At 44.9% G+C, this 20,252-nt stretch overlaps 1 protein-coding gene across 3 annotated transcripts in view; it reads left to right on the top strand.

Annotated features, from left to right (window-relative positions):
* Positions 1–15,393, top strand: part of MAML1 (mastermind like transcriptional coactivator 1) — a 54,587-nt gene extending 39,194 nt beyond the window's left edge. The window contains exons 2-5 of one of the 3 annotated variants that reach the window (XM_083181483.1): positions 2,220–3,653; positions 4,975–5,247; positions 7,514–7,631; positions 9,315–15,393. In XM_083181483.1, coding sequence (XP_083037609.1) covers positions 2,220–3,653; positions 4,975–5,247; positions 7,514–7,631; positions 9,315–10,312 — 2,823 coding nt within the window. In that variant the 3' untranslated portion in view covers positions 10,313–15,393. Of the gene's footprint in view, positions 1–2,216; positions 3,654–4,974; positions 5,248–7,513; positions 7,632–9,314 lie in introns of all 3 variants that reach the window. The other 2 variants (XM_083181484.1, XM_083181482.1) reach the window with 2 other exon arrangements.
* The last annotated feature ends 4,859 nt before the right edge of the window (positions 15,394–20,252 follow it).

Genomic DNA, 20,252 nt, shown 5'->3' with positions numbered 1-20,252 from the left:
TTAACCCTTAAATGTCCCCCAAAATTTTTTACGCCACCACACTATCCACGCCAACCCGAAGCGTGGCGAGCGCAGCGAGCCCGCGAGGGGCGGCGGTACGCGTCCTCCGACCTTTTCATGCCCTACTATCCACGTCGGCGTGGAGTTGAGAATAGAATAGTGTGGCGAGCGCAGCGAGCCACCGAGCCCGAAGCGTGGCGAGCGCAGCGAGCCCCGCGAGGGGACGCGGATACCTTCACAGGTAAACGCGTCCCCTCGCGGGCTTCACAGGTGTCCGTGGCCACGCGGACACCTGTGAAGCCCGCGAGGGGACGCGTATAACTGTGAAGGTATCCGCGTCCCCTCGCTGCGCTCGCCACGCTTCGGGCTCGGTGGCTCGCTGCGCTCGCCACACTATTCTATTCTCAACTCCACGCCGACGTGGATAGTAGGGCATAAAAAGGTCGTAGGACACGTACCGCCGCCCCTCGCGGGCTCGCTGCGCTCGCCACGCTTCGGGTTCGCGTTGATCGTGGGGTGGCGTTAAAAATTTTGGGGGCCATTTAAGACTTCAGGGGGACTATTAGGGCTCTGTGGCCCATTTAACATTGTTTCCTATGTAAAAATCGCGGGCATTGAGGCATTTAACGCTAAAATCGCGGTCAATCTGCCTTTTTAACATTGTTCCCTATGGGAAAATCGCGGTAATCGCGGGTACCCGATTTTGATGTACCCGCGATTTACCCGCGATGCCCGCGATTACCGCGATTTTACCCGCGATGCCCGCGATTTCAATCGTGGGCGCCGTTCTAGGTAAAGAGTACCGTCGTCTCAAGTCTTAAAAGGTGATGGGCTGTCATGGGAAATTGGTACTTGTGTATTTTGGCGGCGCCCACGATGAGGATCGCGTCCATCGTGTGTGAAAAATCGGGTCCATCGCGTCCATCGCGTCGTGTGCATTAACATGGCACACGACGCGACCGACGCGATGGACCCGATTTCTCCATAGGCTTCAATGTTAAAATATTTTAACATTGAAATCGTGTCGGTCGCGTCGGTCTTGTGCCATTATAATGGCACAAGATAAGATGGACTTGATAAAGTCCATTTTACATGTAATAAAATGGGAAATGGGCCAATATGGCCCATTTTTCATTGTATATGTCCCCGTCATGTCCAAATATAACTGACCCCCCATTGTGAGCGGCAAGCCCGAAGCGTGGTGAGCGGACGCGGATACCTTCACAGCTATACGCGTCCCCTCGCGGGCTTCACAGGTGTCCATGGCGACGCGGACACCTGTGAAGCCCGCGAAGGGACGCGTTTACCTGTGAAGGTATCCGCGTCCCCTCGCGGGGCTCGCAGTGCTCGCCACGCTTCGGGCTCGGTGGCTCGCTGCGCTCGCCACACTATTCTATTCTCAACTCCACGCCGACGTGGATAGTAGGGGTATGAAAAGGTCGTACCACGAGTACCGCCGCCCCTCGCGGGCTCGCTACGCTCGCCACGCTTCGGGTTAGCGTCAATACTGGGGTGCCGCTAACAATGGGGGGCATTTTTATTTGGACATGACGGGACCATATACAATGAGAAATGGGCCATATTGGCCCATTTCCCATTGTTTTCTATGTTACATGGACTTTATCAACTACATTTGATCTTGTGCCATTATAATGGCACAAGTCCGACGCGACCGACAGTATTTCAATGTAAAAAATATTTTAACATTGAAGCCTATGGAGAAATCGTGTCGGTCGCGTCGTGTGCCTTAACTTTAAGGCACAGGACACGACGCGATGGACCCGATTTTTCCATCGGGTTCAATGTTAAAAATATTTTAACATTGAAGCCTATGGAGAAATCGCGTCCATCGCGTCGCGTCCTGTGCCTTAAAGTTAAGGCACACGATGCCCACGACGGGCGCCGCCAAAATACACAAGTACCGGGCAATTTTATCAGTCTCCAAAGCTTGATACATCTCCCCACTAAAATGAGAACAATGAAACTGTAGGTTGGCCAGAAGCCTTTTAAACAACTTTTACAATAGAAATCTGTGAGATGGGTATTGCATGTAATACAGAACAAACCACAGGGATTATCTAATGCAGTGATCGCTTGCTTCTGTCTTCTTACAGCGGTACGATCACTGGTACACCCGCATATGATTGTATTATGTGTGAAGAATTGGTGCCAGGTATGTGTTCTATATACTGAGTGATTCTTCTGTTTTTTTCCAGCAGCTTCATGAAACCGTAAAAAGAAAGCTGGACAGCGCAGCTTCCCCTCAAAATGGGGATCAACAGAATGGATATGGAGACATCTTCTCTGTGCCCAAGAAGCTCCGTCATGATGATGGACTAACGGGAGTAATTGGGTCATCAAATGGACTGCCTCCAGTTTCTCCATTGCATCAACTGGACAACAAGCCTCCCAGTGGGGACTCTTTGCAGCTAAATGGAAGCCATTCGATGGGACTTGACAATAAAAAGTGTCTTCCCGATGCAGACCTGCAGCTGAACGGTAATGGAGACACCGATGACTTTTCTCTCTGCTTAAGCAAGGAAATGAAGCAGGAGCCTGTAGATGACTTACCCTGCATGCTTTCCGGAGTTGGAGGTTCCATGTCTCAAAACAATTTGATGCCCGACCTTAATCTGAATGAACAGGAATGGAAGGAACTCATAGAAGAGCTCAACAAATCTGTACCTGACGAAGACATGAAGGATATATTTTTGAATGGTGACTTTGAGGACAAAAAGGACAACGAATCCTCAAACTCCATAACTCAAACTTCTTTGACGCAGGACATTCATATAAAAACAGAGTTTTCTCCTGCAGCATTTGAGCAGGAGTCCCTTGGGTCACCACAAGTGAGGTCTGCGTCAAGTGGGCCTTTTGGTGGCACTCCTTCAGTGCCTACTAGCTGCTCATCTCCGGTGGTAGGTGGTTCTCAGGCTGTGTACCAGCAATCTAGCCAGACTGTGACAGACTCTCCTAACCAGACAGCAATGCAACCTTCAAACCAATCTCAAAATGTGCAGAGACCTTTACCCAACGTGTTAATGACTGGACAGGGTGCTGGAACTACCAAAGAGATGTCCTCGGCTCACCAGCTTCAGCAGATTGCAGCAAAACAAAAGCGGGACCAGTTGCTACATAACCAGCAACAACAGGCTCAACAGGTCCACCAATCAAATCAGATGACCAATTGGCCACAGTCAAGGTCTTCTCAAAGTCCCCTGGGAGTTCCATATAGCATGGAAAAGCCAACCAGTCCTTCTGTTTACCAACAAGAGTTTAATAGCCAGAAGCTCATGATGCCTAATATGAACAAGAACTTGCCCCGTGGTGGAGGCCCCTACATGCAGCCTAACCACGTGAACATGATTGGTCATAAACCTTCGAACAATTTAAACCCCAACCAAGCCGCAGCTCAGAATGCCATGCTGGACTATGGAAATACCCTACCCCTCTCACATTATGAGGCGGACTGTGGCCCTGGGGTGGTAGCTCAGAACCAGAGCAAAAATGTAATGATGTCATACCTTCAACAGCGACAGCAGCAGTCACAGCAACAGCAGCAGTTGCCTCCCATGACAGAGGAGCAGAGTCAGATCTTCATGATGAAGCGTAAAGCTGGAATTCCTTATAGGCCTTTAGTATCGCATGGGCAGGTATGTGGAAGTTTGTTTGTTATCTGTAGATTATCTCTTCTTTTGCTTAATTACGACAAACAGGGAAAGCGAATTATCATTAATAACCTTCATAGGGCATCACAATTGCTCTGCAGTGGTGTAGTGGGCATAACAATAAAAGTCAGGGTTAAACCGTATATGATCCCTCTCCTCCCTCTCCCTCTCTCTCTGTGTGTGTATGTGGCACTCTAGACACTTCATAAAATGATGACAGACACAACTGGATACTATCAGCGTTTCGTTTCTTTATAGAAATTTCATCAGGGTAATAGTTCTCCTGATGAAATTTCTATAAAGAGATGAAACATTGATAGTATCCAGTTGTGTCTGTCATCATTTTATAAAGAAGTGTCTAGAGTGCCACATACATCTGCTGCTATTCTTTCCTGGATTGGAAGTGGGGGCACCAGACCTCATGCAAGGGGTCCAATGGAAAGATTCAGTATCAGATGAAACCTATCTACTAGTGTGGGTAGTGATCACTGTCTTGAGCATTGAAAGATATAAAAACAATGAAGGCGTGGAGTCTGGGAGCAGAGAACCCAAGAAGTAGGTGTAGAGTGTAGCTAGCCTGTAAGAAGTAGGTAACGAGAACATGTGGGCGGAGTCTTTAAACATAGTTGCACAGTACTTGTAACAATAATCAGATGTCCATCTGAAACTTATGTAGCAAAATTAAACTGTTTTTAATTTGGGAAATAGTAAGCATATAAATAGTGAGCATGGAACGTTTGCTTTCTGAGAGAAATGAGTATTACATTTAATTTGGAATGATTTGGGTTACAAGAACTCCACTATCCATACAAAAAGCCAATTTCTTAAAGCTACCAGAAGGAATTCCTTTGCTTCAAGCAATGGTATAACATTTGCATGTGAAAATTGGGAGGGGCCTATTCATTTATTAGAACTTTGCATAACCACTCTGCTATTGGCTGACTGTGCTGCCCCCACTTGGTAACTCGCATCAGCTATTTCCCATGTACCTTCATTCACATTCTCATCATGACTCCGCCCATGTCACTCACAGCTCCAAGAGAATAATTCCACTCTGACCAGTGCAACAATTTGATTGGTTACCTGTTGCTCTGTCCCCAAACATATAAAAACTAGGCACACACCAGCAACAGCTGAAACATTATGGCGGCTCAGACCTTATTCAAACGCACTTTTAAGATTCTGAATAAATTCACTGTAACGGTCAGCCTACTTAAAGGAGGCATTAATACATTCGTTCATTGTGATCATTAATAGTCATTTATAGGATTACTCATTGGTTTCCCTTTCACTGTCAATTCAACAGGATCAGAATCCACAGCCTAATGTGCCAACCCGGGTTCCTGTGTCTGTGGGAGGACCCGGCGTGGTATCACAGCCCCCAACAGCCTCTATGGCGGGCAATCATGGTAATTCAGCATACCTGAACAGTCAGCAGCAAGCGGTGATGAAGCAGCAACAGCAGCTGCTCCTGGAACAGCAGAAACAGAGAGAGCAGAAGCAGCTCATTCTAGAGCAGCAGAAACAGCAATATCTAATGGGGCGCCAGCAGCAACAGCAGCAGCTCCTAGCAGAACAGGTACGTCTCATGCTACTGATGTCCTGCCAATATGTCTTAATGTGTTGCAGCAATGGAAGAAAGCTGCTGGGTTGTCAGTGAATATTAAGCTCATGAGTATGGCTGCACTGGATCTCTGGCTGGTTCCTCCACATCCGAGACCTCTGCCTTCTGCTATATGGGGAATGCTGTAACGCACCATGGGGGAATAGAAAGGGAAGGCCATATATGGTGTCAAATTTGCAGGAGACCACATACAAGACACTGAAGGTGTAAAATGCCATTAAAGGCACTCAGAAGTGTATTTTGGCTAAATGTGCATAGCGTGATTGCATGCAGCCCTGTGCTGATTATCGGCACACTCGAGTTGTTTATACCTTCTGGGTCTTATCTTAGTTGTACAGCACCAGTAATGGCAATGTAGGCCCAGGTTTGTTTTTTTGTTTTTGTTTTTTTGGTGTATCTTTTTTCTAATAATGATGCACAAGCAGCTGCTTTTGATTATACTAATATGCAGCATTCCTTGATTCTGGATGTGACTGAATATTGGCATGCCACATATTCCAATCAGCAGAACCTGCTTGTGCGTTCTCATTAGCCGTTTGCGAATAAGATGCATTTAATTGAAGAAGATTCCAGAACTAGTGAATTGCGCAATTGCATGGCGTGACTAGATGGACTGCTTAACGCGCAAGGCGGCTAGATGCACGTGGACACATCTGTGTCGCTTTTTCACATGTTACTGTGAAATATGGCAAGCCATTGAGAGAACAAGGGGAAACTTTTGCTCCCAAATTAATAACCAATAATAAAGGAAACCTGATCAACAGGAATTTAATCCGACAATGTCTTCCTCTCACTATAGCGCACAGCTAAACACTGAAATGTGTTCCCATGTGCTGATGGGAAAGCCTCCTAGCCCTGGCGGTATGATCTAGCTTGCCTGGGTGGGAATGAGGTTTTCTTACTAAATTCCAAAGAAGCTTTATGAGGGTCAGTAGCCATAAAATCCTTTGTCTAGTTAAGGTTACCCTCGATTTTCTGTGTCTGAGGTTTAAAGGCCCCCATACATTAGGCCGACTTGTCCTTAGGACAAGTCGGACCCAATACTCCTGTGAGCCGCCCGGCAGCTCCCCGGGAGGCTCACATACAATTTGGCACTTGATGAGCCAAATTTTACATGTGATAAATCGCTTGCGATTTATCACATGTACGGGGAGCTGCAGCGGGCGGTGAGGGGCATGGGGGCCGGTAGTGATCAGGTGCAGCAGTGGGGCGGGCAGCGGGGGTACTGAGTGCTGACCTGGGGGCGGTGTGGTCAGCAGCAGGGCTCATCAGGGGGACGCCGGAGCGGGGAGCGTGTCCTGACGCTGTAACTAGCCGGCGGCGCCTGTGTGTGATGATCTGGCCGGGCGCTGTGATCATTCACATATATCATTCAGCAGCGCTGCGGGACGGACGGGGCCGGGCAGTGGCGGGTATTATATTTTTAAAACACCTGTCAAATGACTAGCCGTTCTCTGATTGGCTGAGAGCTCTCAGCCAATGACTGACCGTTGGCTGAGAGCTCTCAGCCAATCAGAGAACAGCTAGTCATTTGACAGGTGTTTTAAAAATATAATACCCGCCACTGCCCGGCCCCGTCCGTCCCGCAGCGCTGCTGAATGATCACAGCGCCCGGCCAGATCATCACACACAGGCGCCGCCGGCTAGTTACAGCGTCAGGACCCGCTCCCCGCTCCGGCGTCCCCCTGATGAGCCCTGCTGCTGACCACACCGCCCCCAGGTCAGCACTCACCGCCAGCTAAAGGTCCCAAGTCGGGTGGTCGGACGTGCAGCAGGTCCGACCACCCGACGCAGATCCGATGCGCACGGGACCGCGCATCGGATCTGAGAGGACATCAAATGTAGCAGATTTTGGTCCGATTTCGCCCAGATCCGACTGATCTGGCCTAAATTGGACCAAAATCGGCTAGTGTATGGGGGCCTTAAGAATATAAACTGATTTTGTTAACGATCACAGGGAATGAACAATGCGTCTGTGTCCCCCGCATTGTTTTGGTGTAAGAAGAATCTACATTTTAACTTCAGAGTGGTATTTATAATGAAGGTTAAACCCTTCACCTGCGTGTTCCCAGGCATAGCTTTGCGTACCATAATGTTAGTTTTATTTAGTGTGCTCCACAGCGGAAAGAGAAAAGTCACTTATTGCAATAGCCTTCTGTATTTTCGGGGTGCAATGTCAGATTTATTTGAGGTTGCAAACTCTTACCTTGTATTTCTGTAGCAGGAGAAGCAGCGCCACCAGCAGGAGCAACTTCAGCGGCATCTGACCCGGCCTCCGCCTCAGTATCAGGACCAGCCGCAGAACGCCTACTCGCAGCAGGCCGTTGGCCCATTTCCTGGTGAGTTTGCAGCACGTGTTTCTGCTCTCAAACGGATATTAAGCAAAGGTGGATGAGGCATGTTCATATCGCCTGGAATTGGCAGGAGCCAAAGGCAATCTTTAAGGCAGACATATATTATCATGTCAGATTGCATGTACATGTCAAGAGGGACGATGCAATGTGCATGGGAATACTACTCAGTCGCACCTTCCACCAGAGAAATCCGTTGTTGCACCCACCTGGTCATCGCCACACCACCACTGTCCTCATGAGGCCTTGCTGCTCCCTCCTTCCCTACTCGTTGATCCCTCCCTTCCTTCTCGCTATTCCCTCCCTCCTCGCTGCTCCCTCCCTCCTCTGTTTTATTTTTCATTTGTATTTTTGTTGAATTACCATCCCAATTCAGCAGTACGAGAAGAGATTTACTAATTTGGCCAATTACGGATGATCCAGTGTGCAAACGTGCACAACCGGGATTGGCCAAAAGTAGGAATGGAGAATACAGCACATTTACTAAGCTGTCGTATTCTCCAGGTTCGTATTTATGGGTCTGTGATGGCCCTGACGTCAGCGGCCCTCCCTCACAACACCCAGGCAATGCCTGAGTCTTCGCTGGCTTTGTGCAAGCATACAGCGCATGCGTGGCTGACCGATAATCGGTCTGACTGTGAATTTACCCATAGGCAGTGTAGCTACTAGCTTCTTGTACACAGCTGTGAATAGCCCTAAGACCCTGTAGTACAGCCCATCAGATAAATTGTATGGTACAAGTACTGTATATGCAGTGTACACACGGCTGGGATAGGGGCTGATATCGCTGGGAATATGGTCGCTGGCGACCATATTGCCAGTGATGGGAGTGTGCCCCGGCGATAAATCGCCGGGTGTGCGCTCCCATTTTCAGCCCCATTATAATCGCTGGTAGCAGGCGCTTGCTCCAGCAACCAGCTGATTACCTCAGTGGCTCCCCCGGCAGAGGTTCCCTTACATCAGCGACCATCGCTGGTCGCTGATGAAAAGGAGAAACTGAGCAATATATCTCCCCTGTGTGTACGCACCTTAAGATAAATTGTATGCGATATAGCTGATGTGAAATAAGCCCTCAAGTACAAAGTCTGACATGCAGGATTCCCAGGGAGTTCAAGGGTAATCTGATGCAATGTCAAGCCTCAGGTAAATTGCCCTAGTGTATGGCCACCTTAACCCGCCACTTGTTGGAGAGGCTGCCAAAATGTCCGTCACACGTTGCCTGCGGAGAACACACCTAAAGATTTATCGGTCTCGTCTGGTGGAAAGAAATATCTGGTGATGTATGGGAACAAATGACCATTTCATCTTAAATACTGGAAAATGGATGATGGTCGTTCTGATAAATTTGTTAAATCCGTTTGATTAAACCGTTTTATCCAAACTATTGTTTTTTAAGTTTTCCATTCATTTGCTCCTACACATTGCCAGATATCTGTTCCCATCTGATCGGACAGATAAATCTTTAGGTGTATACCCAGCATTACAGAAATGTCTTCCCCCTAACATGGCAGCTGTAGAGAAGTTAGAGAACAGGGGGCATAGTCCAGTTATAGCAAACATGACTTATCTGCGTAATAGCTGTATATAGCGGCAGTGCAGAGTTGATATTCTGTATCTTTCAAAAGTGTAACCTGCTTTATACTATGAGGATTTTTATCTTGTCTTTTTCAGGTTCATCTTCAGTTATGAGTGGGGTAAACAACATGAATCACCCGACTTCGGGAAGTCCGCGCATGTTTTCCCAGTCGCAGGCATTGCTTCAGATGGGAGGAGGGCATACGTCTGTGCCAACGTTGTCGTCCGTTTCAACTTCTCAGGAACGGGCTGTCTCCCAGTACCCCAACATGCAGGCGGTGCAGCGTGGGGGAATGTACAACATGGGGTCAGGTCTCCCACAGATGGTTCCGAATCATGGAGCACAGGGTACCATGCCCAATGGACAATCCCAGATACAGAGGCAGCCAAATCTTAATCAAGGGAACCCTCTCCCCACTGGTTATGGACCAAATCCCATGGCAAATCCTGCCTTGGCAGTGCAGCACAACAAAGGAGTGATCAATTCTGCACTCACTAAGGCACAAATGACGAGAATGCCTGCTGCAATGGCATCGCAAAACCCGGGATGGCAGCATCAAGGCATGCAGAACATTAACAGTCAGGCCCAAGGAAATAATGGCTTGGGTGCGTTCAATACTGCTAATGCTGGATTTCATCTTCAACAGAGCCACCATAAAATGTCTAGTCAACAATTCGCCCAGGGCATGCCGCAAGTCGGTTTAGGGGCTGGTCGATCTATGACTTCACTAAACAGTTCTGTCCCTGGTCAGATGATGCCAAATTTGGCCTCCCAACAAAGGACAAATCCTGCTAGTCAACAGCCAGCACCTAATCAGCAGGTCCTACCGGTAATGAACCAAGCAGTGCCAGACCTGACCGCATTCAGCCAGAACCCAGGTCAACAAATGGCTAACCGAGCGGGCCTTCACTGTAATCAAAATTACCAGGTCAGGTCGACAAGTCAGGACCTGGCTTTTGTTTATGGCGGACAATCTGGCAATAGCGCGTTGCAGAACTTGTCAGGGGATGCCGACTTGTTAGACTCCTTACTCAAAAACAGGACTTCGGAAGAGTGGATGAATGACTTGGATGAGCTGTTGGGGAACCATTGATCCCATCCTTTTTTTTTTTTTTTTTTTTTTTTTTTTTTTATATATGTATATGAAAAAAAAATTGAAAAACTAAAATGTAAAGTACAATTGGACCAAAAACCTGTGCCATTGAGATACTATTATCACTGAGGCTGGAGCATAGAACAGCCTGCTGCTTCCTTCCCTACCCCCTGTAGATCGCTAATGCCTGGCGCATATTTCGGTCTCTCTGCTCACCACTGCCTATCTCTGTCATTGTTGATGGCGGGGCCCCGTTACCTATCTCTACAAATGCCTTATCTTTTTCTTTATAAGCACTGTTGGGAGCGATGGGTCCTCAACTAATTAAAAGCCACCATTCTAACCGGTCACTTAAGTTGCATTACCTGGTCGGTTCCAATTTAACACATCACCCCCGTCGCTTGTTCTACTCGCCCCACTGTGATATGTGCACGGTAGTTGTGCAGGTATGGCTACCCAGCTGTTCCAGAGCTTCATGGGAGATGCAGTTCATAAAATGGCTGGATTGCCAAACGTTTCTTACATTTATGGATAATCCATTTTCTTTTATGACCTCTATTTTTGTTATATGTTTGCCAAAATAATTGCTGGCAATTAAAAAAAGAAAAAAAAGCTGGAAGGAGGTTCCCAACTAGCATCCACACTTTTTTTTTTTATTTTTTTTACTTGTGTAAAGCATGGTCTATGTTTTTGTTCAGCTAATGCCAGTTTGGGTGAACAGTCCATTAATAATCTTTTGTGCTGACACCACAAGTTTCATAGGAATAATGCCGATTTCTAGACTTGTGTCCATCTCCCCTTCAGTTGGATAGACTGTGATGAATTTATCCGATCACTATCAAAATGTATTACATAACAAAGCGGGGTATATAAGAGGATTTCCTTTTCATAAACCAGTCAGTCGATGATTATGTGGAGTAAAAGATCAATGAGAACTATGCAAAGACTGCATTTCTCAGTATCCGGTCTAGGTCATTGTGAAGTAGCCACATCTAGTGTAACCCCTTCCACCAGATGCAATGTGATTTAAAGCTCTCTCACATACCGTTGCATGCTGGATGGTATGAGTGTGCTGTAGTGCAGGTGATGGCCCAACACTTTTTCACTTAAGAAATATCCGTTTTCTATTCCTGTCTTTAAAGTTTACCATAGAGAGGAGTCCGAGGCGCTGCAGCTAAATTTTTGTTGGGGTATATAAGTCGGGGGGGAGGGGGGGAGGAGAGAATTTGCCAATTTGCCCCTCAGTTTGCTACCTTTGTCACCCTTAACTCCATTTTTTTCATTATTCTACATTCATCAAAGAAAACCCACTTTTAGGTTTCGCGTCACACACTCGTCACAAGTTTTTACACCTGGAATAAAACTTGCATTTACAGATATATATTTTTTTTTTATTGTTTTCTGTCGCAACTTTTCCATTGTAAAAAAAAAAAAAAGTAATGCCTGTTGGTAATGGTGTCTGCAAGTAGTGCTGGTTGTCCTCCACACCCCACCCCCCACAACACAATGTATTGATAGACAATACTAGGAAGCAAGTGTGAAATTACCTTTTAGATATCTTAGGGGTTTTTATCTTTTTCTTTTGCTTGGGTGTTTTTTGGGTGTTTTTTTTTTTTTTTAATCAATGCTTTGCGTACATTCCAGCAAGCCCAGGGTTAATCACCGTTGTGCCTTTACCAGCAACTATATCAGTAGTTTAGTTGGAATGTTAGGTTGGACTAGGTTTTGTCTGCAATTCATAAAAATTTCATTTTTAAGAATAAAATATTACCATTAACCATTAGACGTGATGTATGTGGCTCCTTCCCCCTTTCTAACCCGAACCATAAAAAGGCAAAATAACCGGTGTTCGAATCTCAATAACTCAACACAAAAAGTGTTTTATTATCCGTATCTAAAACAGTATCTGCCATCATAGTGTCCTTGTTTAAAGTAATTTACACCTGGAAAGGAGATAAGCATATAGTTAAAATGCAGCCAATGAATGAAACTGTTGACGTCCCTGGGGCACGATTGTATGCCTCTGCAACCTTGGTCGTGAATGTTGGTCCAGCCCGCGGAATGTCCGTCTCAGTTGTGTGAAAGCAAAGAGTATACTTTTAGTAGGCAGTGAGTGTGAAGCTGGCTACACACACTCAGGTCTGATCAGCTAATGTTTGGCCCATATTGGACCGATATTGTAAAATTTGGGGGCCCCCAAAATTATAGTACTGTATGATTATGACCCAAGTATATTCCTTTTGAATGGGATCTGACGGACGGAACTTTAAATTGGGCAATGACCCATGCTAAGGGGGGGGGATGGGCATTCTTACTGACCAGGTATACATGTTAGGAGGGGGCGATATTCATGTTGCAGCTGTCTATTGCGAGTTGTAGGACTGTTTTATAGCTACTGAGCAGATGCCACAAAGTCTCCTCTTTTGTCATTTCAACAGTCAAGTAGTCAGCGAATTCCCACTGCATACTGATTGCAGGTGTAATGCTAAGGGCCACTTCTGCATTTATTGTGGGGGGAGATGATTTCTTGATGAACTCGAATCAAAAAAATTTTGGTTTACCTAAACAGAAGGTATTCCTAGACCTAGATGGTATGATAGTGTCTCTGTAAGCCATCAAAAGGTCGACACTATATGATCAACATTCATTACGTCAACCTGGTCAAAAAGGTCAACTTATGTTTTTGGTGGGTTTTTCATGGTCTCCTAACACTTGCTTGATCTGCTATCCACGACTACGGTTGGGAATATTAACCTGTAGTAGCGGTGGGAGCCACCTTGCCCGTAAGTGGAGAGCGAGCGCCCGCACGAGTATACATTTCTACTGATGGTGGTTACATATTACCAAACATACAAGATTTGACACCAAAACATTTTTGACCTTCTGACCCTGTTGACCTTTTGTACCCGTTGACCTAATGCAAGGTGGCCTATTTCCTATAAATCTTCTCTACCAAACCCTTCCTTATAGAACAGGCCTAAGTAGCATAAGCTATTTCAAAAGACTTTTTACTCCCCACTAACTTTTGGTGGGACTTTGCCACTTTGATATACTTAGGAGGACATCTTCTTCCTAGCTTCCCCCTCTGCTTTATTTCTTTACATATCTTTAAGTTTTCCATGACCTTGTTCAGCAATCCATACAAAATGTTTGTATTAGTGTGTTATGCCTTAGGATAGGCATAGCTGCCCTTTGACCAGTTTTTGTTTTTACAAATGAACTACACAGTGCGTTACTGTGGCGCGGGATGCGTAATCTGGGCATTCGCGTCCATTCTAGAGACTTGACCCATCAATAAGTTCCATGAAGGACATTTGTAGAACAATGGCTCATATATGTTCTCCATCAGTAGGATTTTGCACTGAACATTAGAACGTGTGGTGGTCACATCTGGAGGCAGTTGCTTTGTTGCCCGAACCGTCATTCAATTGAATGGTTAGAAGCGGTTCTAAGTAAATGTATAGTCTGTAGCCCAGGCCATTCTAGGTCAGTCTTTCTTTGTGCATAACAAGTACACGTTAAAAGCATAAGTTCTTGGTGGCCTTGTGGCGTTGGGTCTCCAAAATGTCGTAGACATTATTTGTCTTTTATTTACTTGGGTTTTTACTTTTTGTGACTTGATCATTTTATTTTTTATTATATGGTCAACCAACTTTCACATCCGTGGCATCAGTCCTTGATTGGTTACATTTTTTTATTTTTTTTAAATGATCAGCATCCAACCGAGAATAGTCTCATTTGAAGCTGATTGGCTATCACACTGTGTAATCCTTTTTATTCTACATCCTGGTTGGATCTCTGTCAAGTTCTAAGTTCTCCTACTCACAATAACCCCAGGAAGATGTATGCAGGGAGAGGGTTGTTGGCTATTTTCCGCTGCTCTATGAAGTCCCCAAATGGGATAATAGCAGCGAATTGTACTGGTTAGGAGAAGGATTTTTAGGATCAGAATCCAAAAACATGGTATTGTAGTGAGCACAACTCTGTATCCCATGTGTTAGAAAATAAATAAAAAAGACATAAAAGGTGTAGGGGATATTTCTGAATGCTATCGACATTAAGGTAGCAGCAAAAACGAATTTTTCTGAAATGACCTTAACAGTTTGGTTAGCCATTTACTGTATTTAGCCTGTTCTATGAGAAAATCCTGAAATCCTGCACTGTAGTGGGCTACAAAGGAACAGTGTGAGTTTCCCTGTCAAGTGTAATGCTGCCGCTGTGAAAATGAGTTCTTACAGCCATTATTATGCACTGAGTGGTCCTGGGTCATATGGAGCGGCACCTGTCCGGTACTGCAAGTCAGTGGCCGCAAGCTCCAGGCTCACGTTTTTATACAAAATGCTCAAATATTTCCTTGAAAACAAGCATAGAATCGTTCTCCTGTTGTGTATCCGACTCTGTTCTTCCTGTATGTTTCATTGCAAATAGTTCCATTCATTTCACGACTTTTTATTTTATGGTTTTTATTCTGCATTTAGCAATAAACCCTTATTCTGGAGAGGTTCGGTGATAAAGCAGGCCCAGGGGTAGGGAACCGTTATCACTGAGGAGCATTAAAATGTTACCAGTGTTGGCAGGGTATGTCGATTATTAAATGCCCACCCATTGGTAAGCAAGTATTAACTGCCCCCTAGTGGCTGACTAGATGCGCATACTTGTTTATCACCTGAATACACTTCCCCCTGTAAATAAATGTTTACAGTTTTATATAAAGATATAAAATTTTAGATCCTGTCTGTATATTTTTTACTTTAATAGATTTTAAAATAAACTGTAATGCTTTATAAATATTTTTCTGTGTGTCGTGGGGGGCGATGTATGTAACTTTTTTTATTTTAAACTTCTCTCCCCTCACTTGTAAATGGAGATTTTCTGAACATTGGCCTATTTTTTTGTTTTCTTTTTTTTTTTTTTTTTAAGTCTTTTTTGAAATGTGTTTAAAACAATAGTTTATTCTTGTACCACAGATATCATGGCTTACTGAAGAGAGAAAATCCACTTATGTTCTGCCATTAAAAATAAAAATAAAAAAAAATAAAGTATTTTGCTAGAGTATTACAACAATGTCCTGTGTTTTGTGGGGAGGGGTAGTTTGAATAGAGATAAACTTTGTATAGAAACTACAATAAAGAAATGGGACGCACATTTGAAACAACAGAGTCTTCAAATCTGTACTTGTGCTTCACATACAATGCTGGTAACATTGAACCACAGTTGAAAACCTGCAGCAAATATCTGAGCCGTTGCGTGTTGTCTGACATTCTCGTGTAACAAACTCTTGGTGGTTTTGATGCGATTAGGATATTGGTGGCGTCCTCTTGCGGTTAACACAAGTAAATGGATTTCTCCTGACCAAACATCGGCAACACATGATATGGAGATAGTTTGCATGGGGTTCCATTTTCATAGCTGCAAAAGTGTGTACACATTATATGCTATTGACCATGTTCAGTGGGAGGGCCAGGTGACGTTACTGAACGATATTGTTAACACTTGTTCTGCTGATTATCGTTAACAGATCGCTCGGGCAGGCCTTGTATAGTTAAACGATTTAGAGCAAATCACCCTTAAGTGCAGCTGTTCTATTTAAGATACTATTCATATTAAGTTGAATTAAATTTGCATACCATCTGCAGCGGCACTCTTGGCCAAGTAGTTCGATACTGACACTGCCAGATCCTGTCACACAGAGTGCAGAGAAGGCAGGGCGATGTCCCGGGCAACAGAAATTCTAGATTCGGCCCTGACTAGGGTATAGAGATATATGACATGATAAATTTGATGAGCAGTTTCACAGCTGCCTCCCCACCAAGATGCTACCAACACGTTTCATGATTAAGTGCACATGAAATGCATTGCAAAAGTAGCGTGTAACTGGAAATTCGTAAGTTGTCCGCACTGACTAAGACTTTCAATCCACCCTACACAGACCCAACTGCTGGAAATCAAGCTATAGCAATGGACACTGGTAGATTATAGTGTGAAATAGCATAAGGCCCACAATATGTTTGGAATCCTTTATTTCAATAAAACCCGTGAAACCACGTTTGCACAAAAAAAGCTTTTCATTTTTTATGCATATGGTATTGCAATGATATTTACACAGTTTTTTTTGTTACCATGCCTTTATAGCTCTACACAGTTATACCCCTTTTACACCAAGGCATAACCCAGGTTGGACCCAGGTCAGCGTTGGTGTAGAAGGGGCCAACCCAGGTCCAGTAACACTGGTCTCCTACCCAGGTCCTGACCAGGGTTGAACACTGGTTGGACCTGGGTCGTGGGCGGTGTAAATGGTCCCAACCCAGGTTGGAACATCCGGGTAGTGCTGAAAATATACCAGAAGTGCTGGACGCCTTTTCACAGTGCGCTGCAGTGGCAAAAGACAGCAGCCAGGAAGGATACGGGCAGTGCACAAATAAATCCTAATTGGATGCAGTATCATTTATATTATTTTTTTTCATGGGGGGGAGCACATGGGAGATGCTGTCTGCTGCTGCAGGGGAAGGGGCTGGGGGGAGTACATGGGTGATGCTGCACTTTTATACCGCTATGTGTGCTTGAGCACTAAATATAAAAAATTTTGAAAAATATTTTACAAAATAAACAAACCAACATTTTTCAATGCTAGCTGGTCACGTCTTTTAATTTTAAATCATTGAGGGAAGGTTGGATGACAGTTTCAGTCCTAAAATGGCCATTTTTAATGTCATACATAGGGAAAAGCAGGGCTGACCCAGGTTCAGTATAAACGGCGCAGACCTGGGTCTGAACTGGTTCACAGTGCTGTTTAAATGGGGTATGAAGCTGGGTTCAACCCTAGAAACTCCCGTGTTCAAAGACCAGGGTCCTACCAGGGATTTTGGTGTAAAAGGGGAATTAATGAATAGCAAGGGCAGGGTTACAATGATGAAATTGCACATCCATAGAAACACCCACCCATTGTGAGGCCACACCCCATATTCTACAATCCTGCATGGTGCAGGCAGTGAGCCGGAATCATGAACAGCACAACCGCAAACATGATTAATAACCACCACATACGTACCGTGCTGGAAGTAGCATTTCACACTTGCTGACAACCCAGCATCTCTACAGTATATTGCTTGTCCACAAGACCTTTGACCACTGTCCAATAATGAACACCAAAGGGATTTTTTTTTTTTTAAATATAGACTCATTGCTGATTTTCTATAAGAGAATGATCCCAAGTGCTAATTACCAGAACACAAGCTACGAGATCCAAAAATATCAGATGGTAGATTAGTCAATAAAAATGTAATTGCATCGTTAAAGTATATAAATATATCCAACATACAGATCTCAGTTCTAATATGTCCATTTATCAAACTGATTATTGCAACTACCCCCATCCTTGGCTAATCAGCTTCCTACTGTGCTAGAAAATGAGACCATAAGTAGCATACTGTAGTACACAGGCAAACAAATGATCTGTGTACACTGGGATAAATCAGTGCAATCTGATTAGCTGCCCTGGTTTCCTACAAAATGTATACAATTAGCACTAATTAGAGTCCTTTATGTTGTGTCATAAATCTGGGAATAACCAATTCTTTAGGATGACATCATAGAATTTGACGGCAGATAAGAACCATTTGGCCCATCTAATCTGCCCCTTATTTATCCTTCAGGTAATCTTAACCCTTTTTAATCCTTATTTCTGTGTAAGGATATTCATATGCCTATCCCAAGCATGTTTATATTGTTCTACTGTCTTAGCCTCTACCACCTCTGATGGGAGGCTATAACACTTATCCACTACCCTTTCTGTGAAGTAATTCTTTCTAACATTTCCCCTGAACCTACCTCCCTCCAGTTTCAGTGCATGTCCTCGTGTTGTATTACTTGTTTTCCTTTGAAGAAAATTTCCCTCCTGTACTATGTTAAAACCCTTGATATATTTGAAGATTTCTATCATGTCCCCCCTTTCCCTTCTCTGCTCCAAACTATACATGTTAAGATGTTTTAGTCTTTCCAGGTAAGTTTTGTGATGTAGGCCATGCACCATTTTAGTTGCCCTTCTTTGTACACTCTCCAATGTATTTATATCCTTCTGGAGATATGGCCTCCAGAACTGGACACAGTATTCCAGATGAGGCCGTACCAATGACCTATAAAGTGGCATTATTACTTCTTTTTTTCTGCTACTGATTCCCAGGGGCAGGCTGGGCCGGGGGGCAGGGTGCCATGTGCCCCCCGGGCTGCTCAATCGATTTGTGTGCGGGCCACCTGTTTCTGAGGCTGCAGCCACGGCTGACCAGTCTCCGACTGGCCTCCTGCACTGAGGACGTCTAGTGTAGGAGGCTGTTACAGAGAGTGGGGCTGTGAACTCTCTGAGGAGCTCAGTCCTCTGTGGCTGCGAGCAGCTGCTGCGCCTGTGTCACACTGCATTACAGGCAGCAGCACAGAGGATCCCTCCCTGCTCTTAAGCACCCTGGTCAGCGTCGCTGCAGGGCCCGAAAAAGGGGCGGGGCTACACAAATGTCTATTGGTATTGGAAAAAGGAGATGATGAGCTGCCAGCCTGAAGTGCCCTGAACTAGTTAAGTAAAATGTGAGTGTACTTTAACTGGTGTGGGCATATGTACAGACAGCGCTACTAGTGTCGGCAACTGGTGTGGGCATATGTATAATCAGCGCTACTAGTGTCGGCAACTGGTGTGGGCATGTGTACAGACAGCGCTACTGGTGTGGGCATATGTACAAGCAGCGCTACTGGTGTGGGCATATGTAAAATCCGCTCTACTAGTGTCGGCAACTGGTGTGGGCATATGTATAATCAGCGCTACTAGTGTCGGCAACTGGTGTGGGCATATGTACAAGCAGCGCTACTAGTGTCGGCAACTGGTGTGGGCATATGTACAGACAGCGCTACTAGTGTCGGCAACTGGTGTGGGCATATGTATAATTAGCGCTACTAGTGTCGGCAACTGGTGTGGGCATATGTACAGGCAGTGCTACTAGTGTCGGCAACTGGTGTGGGCATATGTATAATCAGCGCTACTAGTGTCGGCAACTGGTGTGGACATATGTACAGACAGCGCTACTAGTGTCGGCAACTGGTGTGGACATATGTACAGACAGTGCTACTAGTGTCGGCAACTGGTGTGGGCATATAATCAGCGCTACTAGTGTCGGCAACTGGTGTGGGCATATAATCAGCGCTACTAGTGTCGACAACTGGTGTGGACATATGTACAGGCAGCGTTACTAGTGTTGACAACTGGTATGGGAGTTACGTATAAGCAGCGCTACTTCTTTTGGCAACTGGCTTGGGCGTTATGTATAAGTTGTGATACTACTACTGTCGGCAACTGATGTGGATGTTATGTACAGTATAAGTTGCGCTGCTACTGTCGGTAACTGTGTGCGTTTATATATATATATATATATATATATATATATATATATATATATATATATATATATATATATATATATAGTATCTCCAAAATAATAGACGTCACTCCGGGGCTTCGTGCAAAAACAATTTCTTTTACTTAGTGTCTACGGTCAACGCCGTTTCGATTACCACTCGTCATCAGGACCAAACTTCCACAAAACAGGGTAACAGGAAGAAACAGGCAAATAGGTGCTCAACCGGATGTGGATACCAGGATTCCAAAATGCTGAATCTGGTGGAATGATGGATTCAGCATTTTGGAATCCTGGTATCCACATCCGGTTGAGCACCTATTTGCCTGGTTCTTCCTGTTACCCTGTTTTGTGGAAATTTGGGGTAATCAATTCCCCTTAAAACCAACTGACTTGATTTGGGATACATTGAATTGCCAGTACTTATCGCTACACCTGACCATAAGGGGATTGCGAGTCTGTTCTTCATTTGGGAATTCTGGTCTCATAATTGCAGGAATCCCATCCAAGAATTTTGCTTTCGTGTGAAATTTGTCTGTACAAAT

This window comes from Crinia signifera, chromosome 4 (assembly GCF_055691185.1).
Source record: "Crinia signifera chromosome 4, ASM5569118v1, whole genome shotgun sequence".
Taxonomy (NCBI): domain Eukaryota; kingdom Metazoa; phylum Chordata; class Amphibia; order Anura; family Myobatrachidae; genus Crinia; species Crinia signifera.
The sequence above is the reverse complement of the archived record's forward strand: the minus strand, read 5'-3'. Positions and strand labels throughout refer to the sequence as shown.